The 12,974-nt window shown below is 30.6% G+C and overlaps 1 protein-coding gene across 1 annotated transcript; it reads right to left on the minus strand.

Moving 5' to 3' along the window:
• Positions 1–4,614: 4,614 nt before the first annotated feature.
• Positions 4,615–11,983, minus strand: LOC140439878 (uncharacterized). The gene is made up of 2 exons (XM_072530044.1): positions 11,634–11,983; positions 4,615–7,208 (listed from the first exon to the last, which is right to left on the minus strand). Exon 2 carries the CDS (start codon positions 7,132–7,134, stop codon positions 5,488–5,490), a length of 1,647 nt encoding a protein of 548 aa, XP_072386145.1. The 5' UTR covers positions 7,135–7,208; positions 11,634–11,983; the 3' UTR covers positions 4,615–5,487.
• Between the last annotated feature and the right edge of the window lie 991 nt (positions 11,984–12,974).

Genomic DNA, 12,974 nt, shown 5'->3' on the forward strand with positions numbered 1-12,974 from the left:
AACATCAAAGAGATTGGGACCAGCACATTCATTTATTCCTAATGGCCTACCGCTCGGCCGTGAATGAAACTACAGGCCAGACTCCAACCTGTCTGATGTTAGGTCGTGAAGTTCGTTTACCCTGCGACCTAGAGTTTGGCTGCAGACCTTCCGAAGAATATGTTGCAAGCGAAGATTATGTCGACCGCCTGAAGTTAAGAATGAACAACATTCATGAACTTGCCCGACAACACATCCAGATAGCCAGTGACAGAATGAAAGATCAATATGATTCTCGATGCAAGAGTGAAAGCTATGAAGTAGGTGATCTTGTTTGGCTTTATAATCCACAACGTCGTCGAGGCTTGTCTCCCAAACTGCAAAGACAATGGGAAGGTCCATATGAAATTAAAAAGAAAATAAATGACGTAATATACCGAATTAAGAAGTTGCCGAAAGGTAAACCAAAAGTAGTTCACATAAATCGTCTTGCACCATATGCTGGCTCAAATGAAACAGAAGAAGCACGAACCCTTCAACATGAGAGCAAAGATGACCGGCGACCAAGCTTTAATGAATTTATGTCAAATTACGCAGAGAGAAAGAGTGCTAGATTCGGCGTGACCACAGAAGTTCAGCAGGATCTTTTTAGTGTTCCGCATAACGTCTCTCTAGCCCACTGTGTTGCCCAAGATCTTGAGATGACTAAAGGAATCTCATCCGTATTTTATAAGAAATTCGGTCGTTTGGACGAGTTAAAAAACCAGCAGCCTAAAGTTGGAAGAGTACTGAGATTAGAAGATGGTTCTCGATCTTTGTTGTATATGGTGACTAGGAGGTCGTATACAGACAGGGCAAGCTACGAGGATATATGGCGTGCTCTAACTAATTTGAAGAAAATTGTGTGCAATTACGACATCAAGAATTTGGCCTTACCCAAGATAGGCCATGCACTAGATAATCTGGATTGGAAGATTGTCAGAAGCATGCTTGAAGTAATCTTCCGAGAAACCGGCGTACGAATTACTGTGTGTTGCATTAACCCGATGAGATCGTATCCTTCAAAGTCACTAGACTGTTATTTTTTTCTAAAGGGTTCATGCAGAGCTGGAGAGTCCTGTAGATTCCGCCATCCTGTGCCTACATATAGAGTTGCTGATCGGGACGATCAGATTTAAGAGGGGAGCAGTGTTACAAACATGCTCTCGGCATGGCCCAGGTAACGGTTGCATTGCATCTCTAATACCCTTCCAGAAGCTTCTCCGTGTATCGAGTGCGAGAGAGAATAACCGGTCACGTAGGCGAACTAGAGGTGGGACAACGCCAGAATATTCTCGAACGTAGTAACTGTAGTATATATATAGGTAACAATGTTAGAAGTAGGTTAGTTATTAAGATACTACCGAACTGTAAAGTTATAAATAAATATATGTATATAAATTCGAACCGCTCGTTTTATTTAATCTCGCTACAATATATATATATATATATATATATATATATATATATATATATATATATATATATATATATATATATATATATATATATATATATATGATTAGGAATTTATTTTACGGAACACATACTTTTTAATACAATAACTCAGATTAGCTGATTTGCAATTAACAGGTGTAAATTTCTATATAACGTCGAGATGTTTTATAATTAATTTATTTGTTCGACTGGACTCCCTCTCTAGTCGATGTTCTGCTACTGCTGCGCACGTTACCAAACGCAAACGATCATCGTATAATTAAATCTAGCAACATAGCCACCAGTGTAAAAACGGATCACAGGTAGAGTGCATGTCAATTCGCCATAAACATAGATATGGAATTAAAATATTATTTAACTAAAATAAATTTTTATATTTTATTGTCAAAATGGCTTGAAAAAAAGTAGATTTTTAAAAATAAAAAAGAATTCCAAAAATAACGTAATATGAAAAACAAAAATTTAACGTAATAGAGGTTCACATGAGAGCTCCTCTTTCTGCAGAGCAAAAACCAAATCTGTTGTACAGAGATACTCCCTGAGCAATTCCGGTCTAATGCTTCCACAAAGATGAATTATTTGGTCCCTCAAATTCCGCTAAATTTCGGGCTGTTTTAAAAAATCATGTTGATAAACACTTGCTTTCAAATATCCCCAAAGAAAAAAATCATTTGGGGATAAGTCTGGTGATCTGGGAGGCCACTTAATCGTACCACGAGAAGGAATTAATTTATTTCCAAAAATGGTTTCTAAATAATTTTGAACTGCTCGTGTAATGTGAGCAGGCCAGCCGTCTTGCTGAAACCAAATATCTTCAAAGTTGACAGGAAATAATTGACTAATAGCGCTGGAATAATTTGATTTTGCAACAATTCTAAATATTTATTTCCCGTTAGATTTCCATCAAGTTTTTGGGGATATTGTGCTTCCGATGTAACGAAAATGTCGATTCATCAGTAAACAAAATGTTTTTAAAAAAATGTTCATTTTCATACGTTTGAAATTGTCCTCGACTAATAACTCTTGAGTAGTTGAAACTTTAAAACAACGGTAACCGTTTCGTTTCAAAATATTCCTGACAAATATATCATTCATTTCAACTTTTTCAGCAATCGTTTTGCTTGAACAATGATATCACTAGTTTCAGCGACACTACAAACATCAATTTTCCTATTTTGCCGAACTTCGTTGATTATTTTCTCTTGTGGTAGATCCATACATTTTCGACATTTTTGTACACAACCAAACTATTAAATTTTTTTAATAATATGACTAATAGCTACTTGATTGTGTCGGTATTGTTCTATCTTCATAGGCACAAGTAAATAAATGTATAATGTCGCGGTATGAGTTGCCCCAAAATACCATTTTAAAATTTGTAATTTTTCTTCGGATGTATACATGGTTACACACACTACTTTAATGTTGCTTATGGCATTATAATGAGAAGCAAAGGTATTTGATTTGTTCGGCCAGTGATGATCCTTAGGACTGCCAAATCGGTAGATATCGATATATCATAATATAACCCCTTTTAAATTATAAACAATATTTGGAATAATAAATATATTAAAGTATAAATTAACCAATTTAAATAATACCTAATGAACACAAACAAAATTGTTGTTAATTAAACATTATTATCTGCACAAAAATACAGAATTACGAATATTCCAAACTTAATTTCGGGAAAATATCGGTAGACGAAACAACACTGTCGGTGTAAGCGTGCCAAATACACTGCTACAAATCGCGAAAGAGTAGCAATCCAGTGGAACGAACATGTTAATTATTATAAAACATCGCGACATTTTGTTTGTTTTTAACTCATTTTATATAATTATTGCTTTAAGTTATTACATATTTTCGACGAATGATTATATACATTTTAAAAAATCTTTACACATAGATAGATATATGTAAAGTTAGTTAGTACCTATAGTTATTATTATATTAATATGCGTCTGTGGAGGTGTCGGCCTCGGCTTGGAAGTCTGGATTAATTTGTCGAAGAATTTTATTTCTTATTCAAGTGCATCTACTTTTAATTTTTCGGTCATTTAGTTTAGGGTACATTTTTGGCAGTAGATCTGTGACTTCAGAAATTTCATTGGTATACATTCTTGTAATGTTTAGTTTAAGAGATAACTGATTTTGGTCTCTAAATAATTCTTCTGTTGATTTTTTTAGTTTCTTGGTTTAACTTAGTCTTTTTCTCCCCGCTTTTTGGTAATTCAAAAATTCAAGTTGTTGGCGGTGTAGAACGCTCAGAAACTGTACGTTTTTGTGGTAGCTACTGAATCTGTTTCGATTGGGTTAGTTAGGAGTTTTGTGCTTAATGTTTCATATTGCACAGCTTGTTCGTTCACTTGGCTTCTGTTGAATGTCACTAGTTACTTCTTTAGTCACCTGATTGTTACTATTTTCAATTGGGTTTTCACCGGCTTTTGTATTGGAGGTATTAAAGTTGTGCCACTCGATATTTTGCTGAACAGTCTTTTGCTAAATGCTTGGCAGCATTTTTACATATGTGGCAAGGCTGGTTATCTAAAGTATATTGTATACGATTTCTTTATATATATATATATATATATATATATATATATATATATATATATATATATTCACCTTACCAATGTTTATCGTCACAAAGCGTTTTGTGAATGTGTTGTCTTTTTAACTTTTGCAAAAACAGAAAAAAGAATAATTGGAATTTAATGTCCTTACTTGTTGACTGTTCTTATAAGACTCGAAAGAGATAAATTTAAATGATTAATTCTTTGTACTTCAGCAAAGAATGTACGAAAATTGCCTTATTGTCTTTCGTTAATAATTTCTTATCTTCGTTTATAACTTTCTCTTCATTGACAAATACACTACAATGTGTGGGATTATTGGCTTCCGAGTTTATGTCCACTGGCCATGTTACCTAAAACTGCAAAAGAGTTCTTTTTACTCTCATCTTCTCGTTTGTTATGTATACAATCACATTCCTGGTCTAATTTTACGAAGATATATAATTAGTTGTTTGTATTTATTTTGTAAATTCATCATATTTTGTGTTTATTTATATTTCTTTAATAATATAATTGTGGATAGTAAACTAGGTCAAATTAGACACTCGGATGTCGATCAGAGCATTTAGATGAGACAGGTGGACTTCGAAGAGATATAGGTTTTTAAACAGAAAAAAACTAAGGTTATAATGTTAAAAAAATAAATAAAATATATTTATTTTGACGTTTCGATTTATACTTCGGAATTTGTTTTCAAAATACAAATTAAATATGCTTGTACAAACTTTGATAAATGTTATAATCTTCTGGTCTTAAAAATTAGGTATGGTTATATTGTTAGGTCATTTTGGGTATTTTGATTATTTCCTTACTGCCATTTTATTTCATTAATTATTTGAGACTAATGTGTTCCGTTGTACCTTCTTCTCCGCATGGATATACACTACGTTACAAGCTTCGAATAAAAATGCTAAGTCTGTCTCATATCCTAGTATAATGTCATTAAAAAGTGTATCGAAATTCTTAAAAGCCATACTTACCAATCCAAATTTACTGATTTCTCGGATATTTTAATAATTCACAGCTTTGTTTTTAAGTTCTGAGGTATCTAATGACATATATTTATTCTATATAGTTGAAATATATTTAAGTATTGTTTTTATAATACAAATTTTGATGAGTTTAAAATGCTCTTCGAAATACTTTTTACTTTTAATTCCGAAAATAATGTTTTTACTCTTTTTGTTTTTATAGAAATATGTTTAAACCAAATTTCATACTTGTTTTCAAATTTCAAATGATGTGTTAGAGAAGACTGCTTAAAACAAATTTCACACTTGTAAAGTTTTTCTCCGGTGTGAATTGTCAAATGACTTGCTCCAGTAAACTGTTTAAAACAAATTACACACTTGTATGGTTTTTCTCCGGTATGATATCTCATATGTAGTTTCAAACTATTTGCCTAAGAAAACTGTTTAAAACAAAAATCACACACTTAAGGTTTTTCTGCAGTGTGAATTTTTGTATGTCTCTTTAAAGAATTTTTTTTGAATAAACTGCTTAAAACAAATTTCACAGTTTTAACGTTTTCTCCAGTGTGAATGTTGACATGATTTGTTAAAGAAAATTTATGAGCAAACTGCTTATGACAAATTTCGCACATGTAAGGTTTTTCTCCGGTGTGAATTTTCATATGATATTTCAAACCAGATGCCTGAGAAAACTGGTTTAAACAAATTTCGCACTGGTAAGGTTTTACTCGAGTGTGCACTCTCAAGTGTTGTTTTAAAATATCTGCCTCAGAAAACTGCTTAATGCAAATTTCGCACTTGTAAGGTTTTTCCCTAGTGTGAACTTTCATATGCCTTTTTAAAATATTTGATTGAGAAAATTGCTTTAAACAAATTTCACACTGATAAGGTTTTTCTCCAGTGTGAATTTTCATATGATATTTCAAACCAGATGCCTGAGAAAACCGGTTTAAACAAGTTTCGCACTGGTAAGGTTTTTCTCCAGTGTGTACTCTCAAGTGTTGTTTTAAAATATCTGGCCGAGAAAACTGCTTAATACAAATTTCGCACTTGTAAGGTTTTTTACCAGTGTGAAGTTTCATGTGCTTTTTTAAATTACTTGATTGACAAAATTGCTTTAAACAAATTTCACACTGATAAGGTTTCTCTCCAGAGTGAATTTTCATGTGGTTAGGTTTTTCTCCAGTGTGAATTTTCATATGATATTTCAAACCAGATGCCTGAGAAAACCGGTTTAAACAAATTTCGCACTGGTAAGGTTTTTCTCCAGTGTGTACTCTCAAGTGTTGTTTTAAAATATCTGGCCGAGAAAACTCCTTAATACAAATTTCGCATTTGTAAGGTTTTTTCCCAGTGTGAAGTTTCATGTGCTTTTTTAAATTACATGATTGGGAAAATTTCTTTAAACAAATTTCACACTGATAAGGTTTCTCTCCAGAGTGAATTTTCTTGTGATTAGGTTTTTCTCCAGTGTGAATTTTCATATGATATTTCAAACAAGATGCCTGAGAAAACTGGTTTAAACAAATTTCGCACTGGTAAGGTTTTACTCCAGTGTGCACTCTCAAGTGTTGTTTTAAAATATCTGGCCGAGAAAACTGCTTAATACAAATTTCGCACTTGTAAGGTTTTTTTCCAGTGTGAAGTTTCATGTGCTTTTTTAAATTACATGATTGAGAAAATTGCTTTAAACAAATTTCACACTGATAAGATTTCTCTCCAGAGTGAATTTTCATTTCACACATGTTAGATTTTTCTCCAGTGTGAATTTTCATATGATATTTCAAACTAGATGCCTGCGAAAACCGGTTTAAACAAATTTCGCACTGGTAAGGTTTTTCTCCAGTATGTACTCTCAAGTGTTGTTTTAAAATATCTGGCCGAGAAAACTGCTTAATACAAATTTCGCACTTGTAAGGTTTTTTCCCAGTGTGAAGTTGCATGTGCTTTTTTAAATTACATGATTGAGAAAATTGCTTTAAACAAATTTCACACTGATAAGGTTTCTGTCCAGAGTGAATTTTCATGTGTTGATTTAAACTGTTTTTTCTAGCAAACTGCTTAATACAAATTTCACATTTTAATGTTTTTTCTTCAGCAGGTCGAGTCATAGTTTGTTCTTTATTACATAAAGGTATGTCTACTGTTTTCACAATTTCCAAAGTGTCATTATCTTGGTGGAAGCCTAAAATAAAAACCAAAAATATAATAAAGTTTAATGCATAAACTACACAAGACAAAATTTGAAAACTCAGTGGCTATTGGAAAATTTACTTAATTTAATCATTGACATGATCTACGAATTTTAAATAAGATCAAAATTAAATTTTTCTGAACTCGATATAAATCCAAAATTTTGAAAGTAATTTTAACAAATTATTTAGTTTTGTTATAAATAACTCCTCTCCTCAAATTGTAATCTAAAACAAGATATCAAAATATGCAAAATAGCTAAACACAAATAAATGAAAACAATTCTAATAATAATCAGTTTTAAATCACATGTTTCGTTTTATTTTCAATTCCTTAATCATAATTATACATTAGTATGTACTCATAATCATATATTATTTAAAGTATTTTATGATCTGCATACATTTGACTACAAAGAAGTTGTCTACAGTTGCAAATCATCTTACTAAATAATGGGGTATCTTACAAAAAGGCTCTATGTATCTCAATTGAAGCATCTTTTTTCATGGGCATTAATAACATGACTGAATTTTTGAAATTCCCTAGAACTGTTTCAATCTAATGCAAAATGTACCCTGACATTATGTTTTTCAAAAATTTACAACCAAAAATTTATTTAAAAATTCTTTTATAAAAGGTATAATATTAAAAAAACCCTATCGAGCTACATCACAGAACCTTTTCGGAATTAATATTCCATCATCAGTGCTATCCTAAAAGTATAACCACTTTAATTATAGCAAATATGAAATTTGAAATTTTGACCAAGGTTAATACTTACGGATGTACATGTTTTGAGCCACTAAGTACTTGGGTAAAAACCCTTTAAATGTTATTAAATTAACTTTAAGTTACATTATTTAACTTTATAAACTAGGATGTTTAAGTTACAACAGGAATAGATGACATGGCAACATAAAGTCTGTGTCAGACGGTAAAATATTTGATCAAACTAGTTTGACCAAACCCAAAAATTGACAGCATATGACGTCACATCCTGAGTTTGATCAAATCCTCTAAAAATAGAGGATCTTCTATTTGTCAACGTCAGTTTGATCAAACTTTAATTTTGATTGGACAAAAGATAGTTAAGACAAATGAAAATCGGCAGTTAGACATAACGTGTTGAAATTCATTTTCTTTTATTCTTTGGTTGATCATTTGTGGTTTATTTGTCTTCCTATTTTGGTATAAAATAAAAATAAAATTTTAAAATATTCTGTAGACTGGAATAAGTTTCTACATAATTGATTTATATCGAGAAAGAAGCTGTTTATATAATGTCGAGCATCCACATTATTATAAAAAAATCCTTTCAGTCTTTTATTTTTATTGTGGATACAAAAATTTGAATCGCAACTAAAGCACAAGCTACTAACAAATATGCAAAAAAAAACGATTAATTTCATTAACATACGTCAATTTGATCAAATTTGAATGATCATGTGACAGGAAGATTTTTAAAATTTGAACAAACTGTAATTATGATGTCATTACGTCAGTTTGCTCAAACTTGTTTAATCAAATATTTGACCATCTGACACAGACTTAAGACTCCACTGCAGGTTGCTAGTTCTGAGACAAAGTGTCTACTAGGACTTGTTGATAGCAACTGATTGAAATGACATGTTAACTTATACTAACTTATAACTTAAGTAGAAAAGGCCCCTTTATGTTAAAAAGCAAAATTTGGTACCTGAGAAATGTAAGAAGTATAAGCTATAAGTTCACGAACATAAGGTGGATGGATAAAATTAATTAAATGTTGGTGTGTTTTATTTTTTTTTTTTTTTTATTTATTTAACCTCCTTTAAAACTAATAACTATATTAAAAACTAAACCTAGACAGAACAAAACAAGTAAAAAAACAATATACATCTAAATTAAATTTTAAGGCAACAACTTGTGCAGATTGGAAATTTGTTTCAAAAGCAACTTTTATTTGTTTCACAGAAGAAGTTAAACAGTCTATATCACAGTTAATTATCACATGGTTACATTTTTCTAACATCTTATTTATGGGTGAACAATCAGTCTTATTAGTTGAGAACAGTTGTTTGTTATTAATTCTTAGCAAAAAAACAATCTTTATGTTTAATGTGATTTACAACATGGTAAATAAAAAGGGCTGAATGAAAATTTCTTCTATTATCCAGTTGCTGAACTTTAAAACAAGTTAACATAGCATTATAGGAAATCATGTATGGATAGATACCAAACTTTCTGAAATAAAGAAACCTTAAGAATCGTTTTTGAACCTTTTCAATCAGATCAACATTGAATTCGGCATGTGGTGCCCATATAAAAGAGGCATACTCCAAGTGAGGTCTTACCAGTTCATTGTATAATGATATTAGAGTTTCAAATCTTTTAAAAAATGTTGAATTACGAATTATGAAGTCAAGAGATCTGTATGCCTTTCCAATAATGATCCAATAATATTCACTAAATTTCAAATTTTGATGAAACATTACTCCAAGATCTTTGGTATTTTTCAAGTGATAGTAAAAACATGACATTTAGAAGTATTTAGAAACATTTTGTTATCATCAGCTGAGTTTTATTCTTTATGGCCCCTGCTTGTTGATATAATATTATGTAAAACCAACAAAAGTTGATGGGCTAAAGGTGTCTCTGTTTGGCTGAAGTTATAACATGTGATGTGAGAAGAGAAAAAATCTCTTCTTTTATCCATTTGATTTAAAATGGATTCAGGATTTTTTTATACTTTGGCAACTATGTCAATTTCGATCTCTGTCAATGATAATGACATGCAACAGTAAGTAAATTAGATGGACTGTATTGCTGTTGTAACTGAAACATTGTAGTTTATAAAGTTAAACAATGTAACTTAAATTTAATTTAACAACATTTAAAGGGTTTTTACCCAAGTATTTAGTGGCTCAAAACATGTATATCCAGTTAGTATTAACCACATTTTTGTATTAACCTTGACAAAATTTCAAACTTCATGTTTGCTTTAATTAAAGTGGTTATACTTTCAGGATAGCACTGATGATGGAATATTAATTCCGAAAATATTCTGTGATGTAGCCCAATAAGGTTTTTTAATATTATACCTTTTATAAAGGAATTTTTAAATAAAACTTTTTGTGATGCGTGGTATACAGCTAGCTACACGAATTTATTTCCTTGTAAACTTAGGTACATCAATTGCAAATAAATAATCAATTATTATTTACATCCACTTAACTGACTTTGTTAACTTATATAAATGTTTCATATCAATTATAAACACTCAATTTCATAATAATTCATGTCTTGACAGTTTCATACATGTTCAATTTTTTGGAAGGCAATCATTATTGTTTGAAATGTATAATAAAAAATTAAAAATGGCTGATAAATGGAAAAGGTGTTCCTTAACCATCTCATAGAGAGAAGAATAATAATTAACTATGGAAACAGAAACCTATAACTTGAAAAAAATATCGATTTTTTAGGAATAAATTTTACCCATTGCAATTAAACTACCTTTTACCTATTTCCTTGCAATTCATTTTAATTGCTTTATAACAAAACTGTATAAACTATTTATAAATAAAAAATACAGTGTTTTTATTTATTAGTGAAAATCAAAAGCTATAATGGGGTAGGCAATTAAGTACTTGCATAACTTTGTTAAAATGAATCATAGACCAACCTAACCTCTATTTAACAAACTTCATTATAAATAAAAAATTACTTGGTATAAGGAATATTTTATAATTTTCTTCAGTTTTGTTATATTCAGGTTGCAATGTAAGTATAGTTGATAAGTAGAGTAGCATAGAACCTATTGAGAATAGAAACATATAGATATTTCTTAACAGTTTTTACAGTAAACACACTTATGAGACATACTATAATGGAATATACAATTATTAAACCTAATAATCTAATGTTTGCAAAGTTTTAATCAGATATTACAAAAATTCTAGGAATATTTTTGCAAAAAACTTTTTAAGTTTTAACAGAAAATTACTGTTTTGTTTCCACAAAATTTACAATTTTTGTTAAAGATTTAAACTTATACACTTATCAAAGAATATAGACGCTTAGCGTCTATAATATATAATATAGCTTAAGCGTCTATATTCTTTGCACTTATAGCAAAGAATATAGGTTTATATTCCTTGCTTCTAGGATACTTAGGGTAAAACTGTAGCACAGTACTTATATCAAAGAATATAGATATATGCGTCTATATTCTTTGCTTATATGGTTAAAACTAAACTGTGACTGTAGTAAGAGGTTAGATAACATAAATTTTATGTCACATACCCTGTGTCACTTCTCATGTAAGTATAAATAAGTTTAAAATATATGGTAAAATGTCGTATTTATATTAATTGGAAAGATGAATGGTACACTTAACTGAAGGAAGATAAATTATTATTGTTATAATATACTTAACTTTTTCTTTTGTTTGTTTTTCTTCAAATGGCAAAAGTTTATTTTCATCTTTTATTTCAGTCTTGAAGGAGAATTGATTTAAGCCTAAATCATCAAATGTATTATGTGCATTATCACTATTGAGTTCCTCTTTGATTTCATTTTTAAAGCTATCTAAAAGATCATATATTTCGATTTTACAGGTGTCTTCATCTTCACTATATTCTTGTTTGACTTCCATTTGATTAAACCAGATTTTATATATTTCAATAATACTTTTGGTTTTTATACATAAATAAACCCAACCGATATGGAACTGACAAAGATAAAATAAAATGCAAATATAACCATAACCTATATCCACTTCTTCTTCTTCTTCTTATTCTTTTTTTGGGCTATGTCCTAGACAATTTACCCAGTTTACTTCGAGGGTAGACACGTTTTGTCTTTCTTCAGCAATCAGTGTCTACCTACAGTACCTACACTTATATTCTTCCTTTCTTTGTTTTGTGTTATTCTACATGTATACTTGTACTGGTATTTTTTTTGTTATAAATTCTTCTCAGGCTAAAATTTTAGTAAGACAACACAACACAATATAACTTTTCTCGCTCGGGGGTAGGGGGTAGCCTCCAAGCTTTGCACACACCAGAAAAATGCTACCGACGGATAAAGTAGAAGCACCCACGACTGAAAGAAGGAAGATCATACTTTATAATTTAATATTTAAGGTAGAAATAAAGTTGCATAAGGTGTTTATTGTATTTTCATTAATATTTGTGAGTATTGTGCAAATATTTATGGGAGTAGTAAGTTTAGTTTTAGCTAATTCGGCATACAAGTCGAAATGTGGGTTTTGATTTAAGCGATATTCTAATAAAATATGGTTTAAGCCTCCCACTTGGCCACATTCGCAATAAGAACCATCTTTGACTCCAATTCTAAATAGATGAAGAGGGGATGAGCAATGACCCGTTCTCATACGAATGATCGTAGTTATAATATGTCTCCTACTGATATATGCGAATTTATTGAAGCATGGTAGTGTGTGGATTCGTTTATTAATTTTGACATATAGGTAATGAATTACTTGTGCCATATCCACCGTACCATTCAGCTGCCCAGTTAGACCAAATCTCTCTCTTTTTTAAGTAGGGTGTAAAATTTGAAAACTGTAGTTTGATATTCATGGGAATATTCAGGCAACGACCTACATTGGCAAGTTGGTCAGCCTTGTAGTTTCCAGTAATAACAGTGTGTTCTGGGATCCGTACTATAAGTAGATATAGTAAGATTTTGATATTATTGTTCCTTGCTAGGATAATTTCTCTTTTCGTTAAATACGATATAGTATGTTCTGTCT

Source organism: Diabrotica undecimpunctata, chromosome 4, assembly GCF_040954645.1.
Source record: "Diabrotica undecimpunctata isolate CICGRU chromosome 4, icDiaUnde3, whole genome shotgun sequence".
NCBI classification, from domain to species: domain Eukaryota; kingdom Metazoa; phylum Arthropoda; class Insecta; order Coleoptera; family Chrysomelidae; genus Diabrotica; species Diabrotica undecimpunctata.

What these genes read in the sequence shown, in the direction of transcription:
- LOC140439878 (XM_072530044.1), bottom strand. Translation starts at nt 7,134, where the DNA reads ATGACTCGACCTGCTGAAGAAAAAACATTAAAATGTGAAATTTGTATT.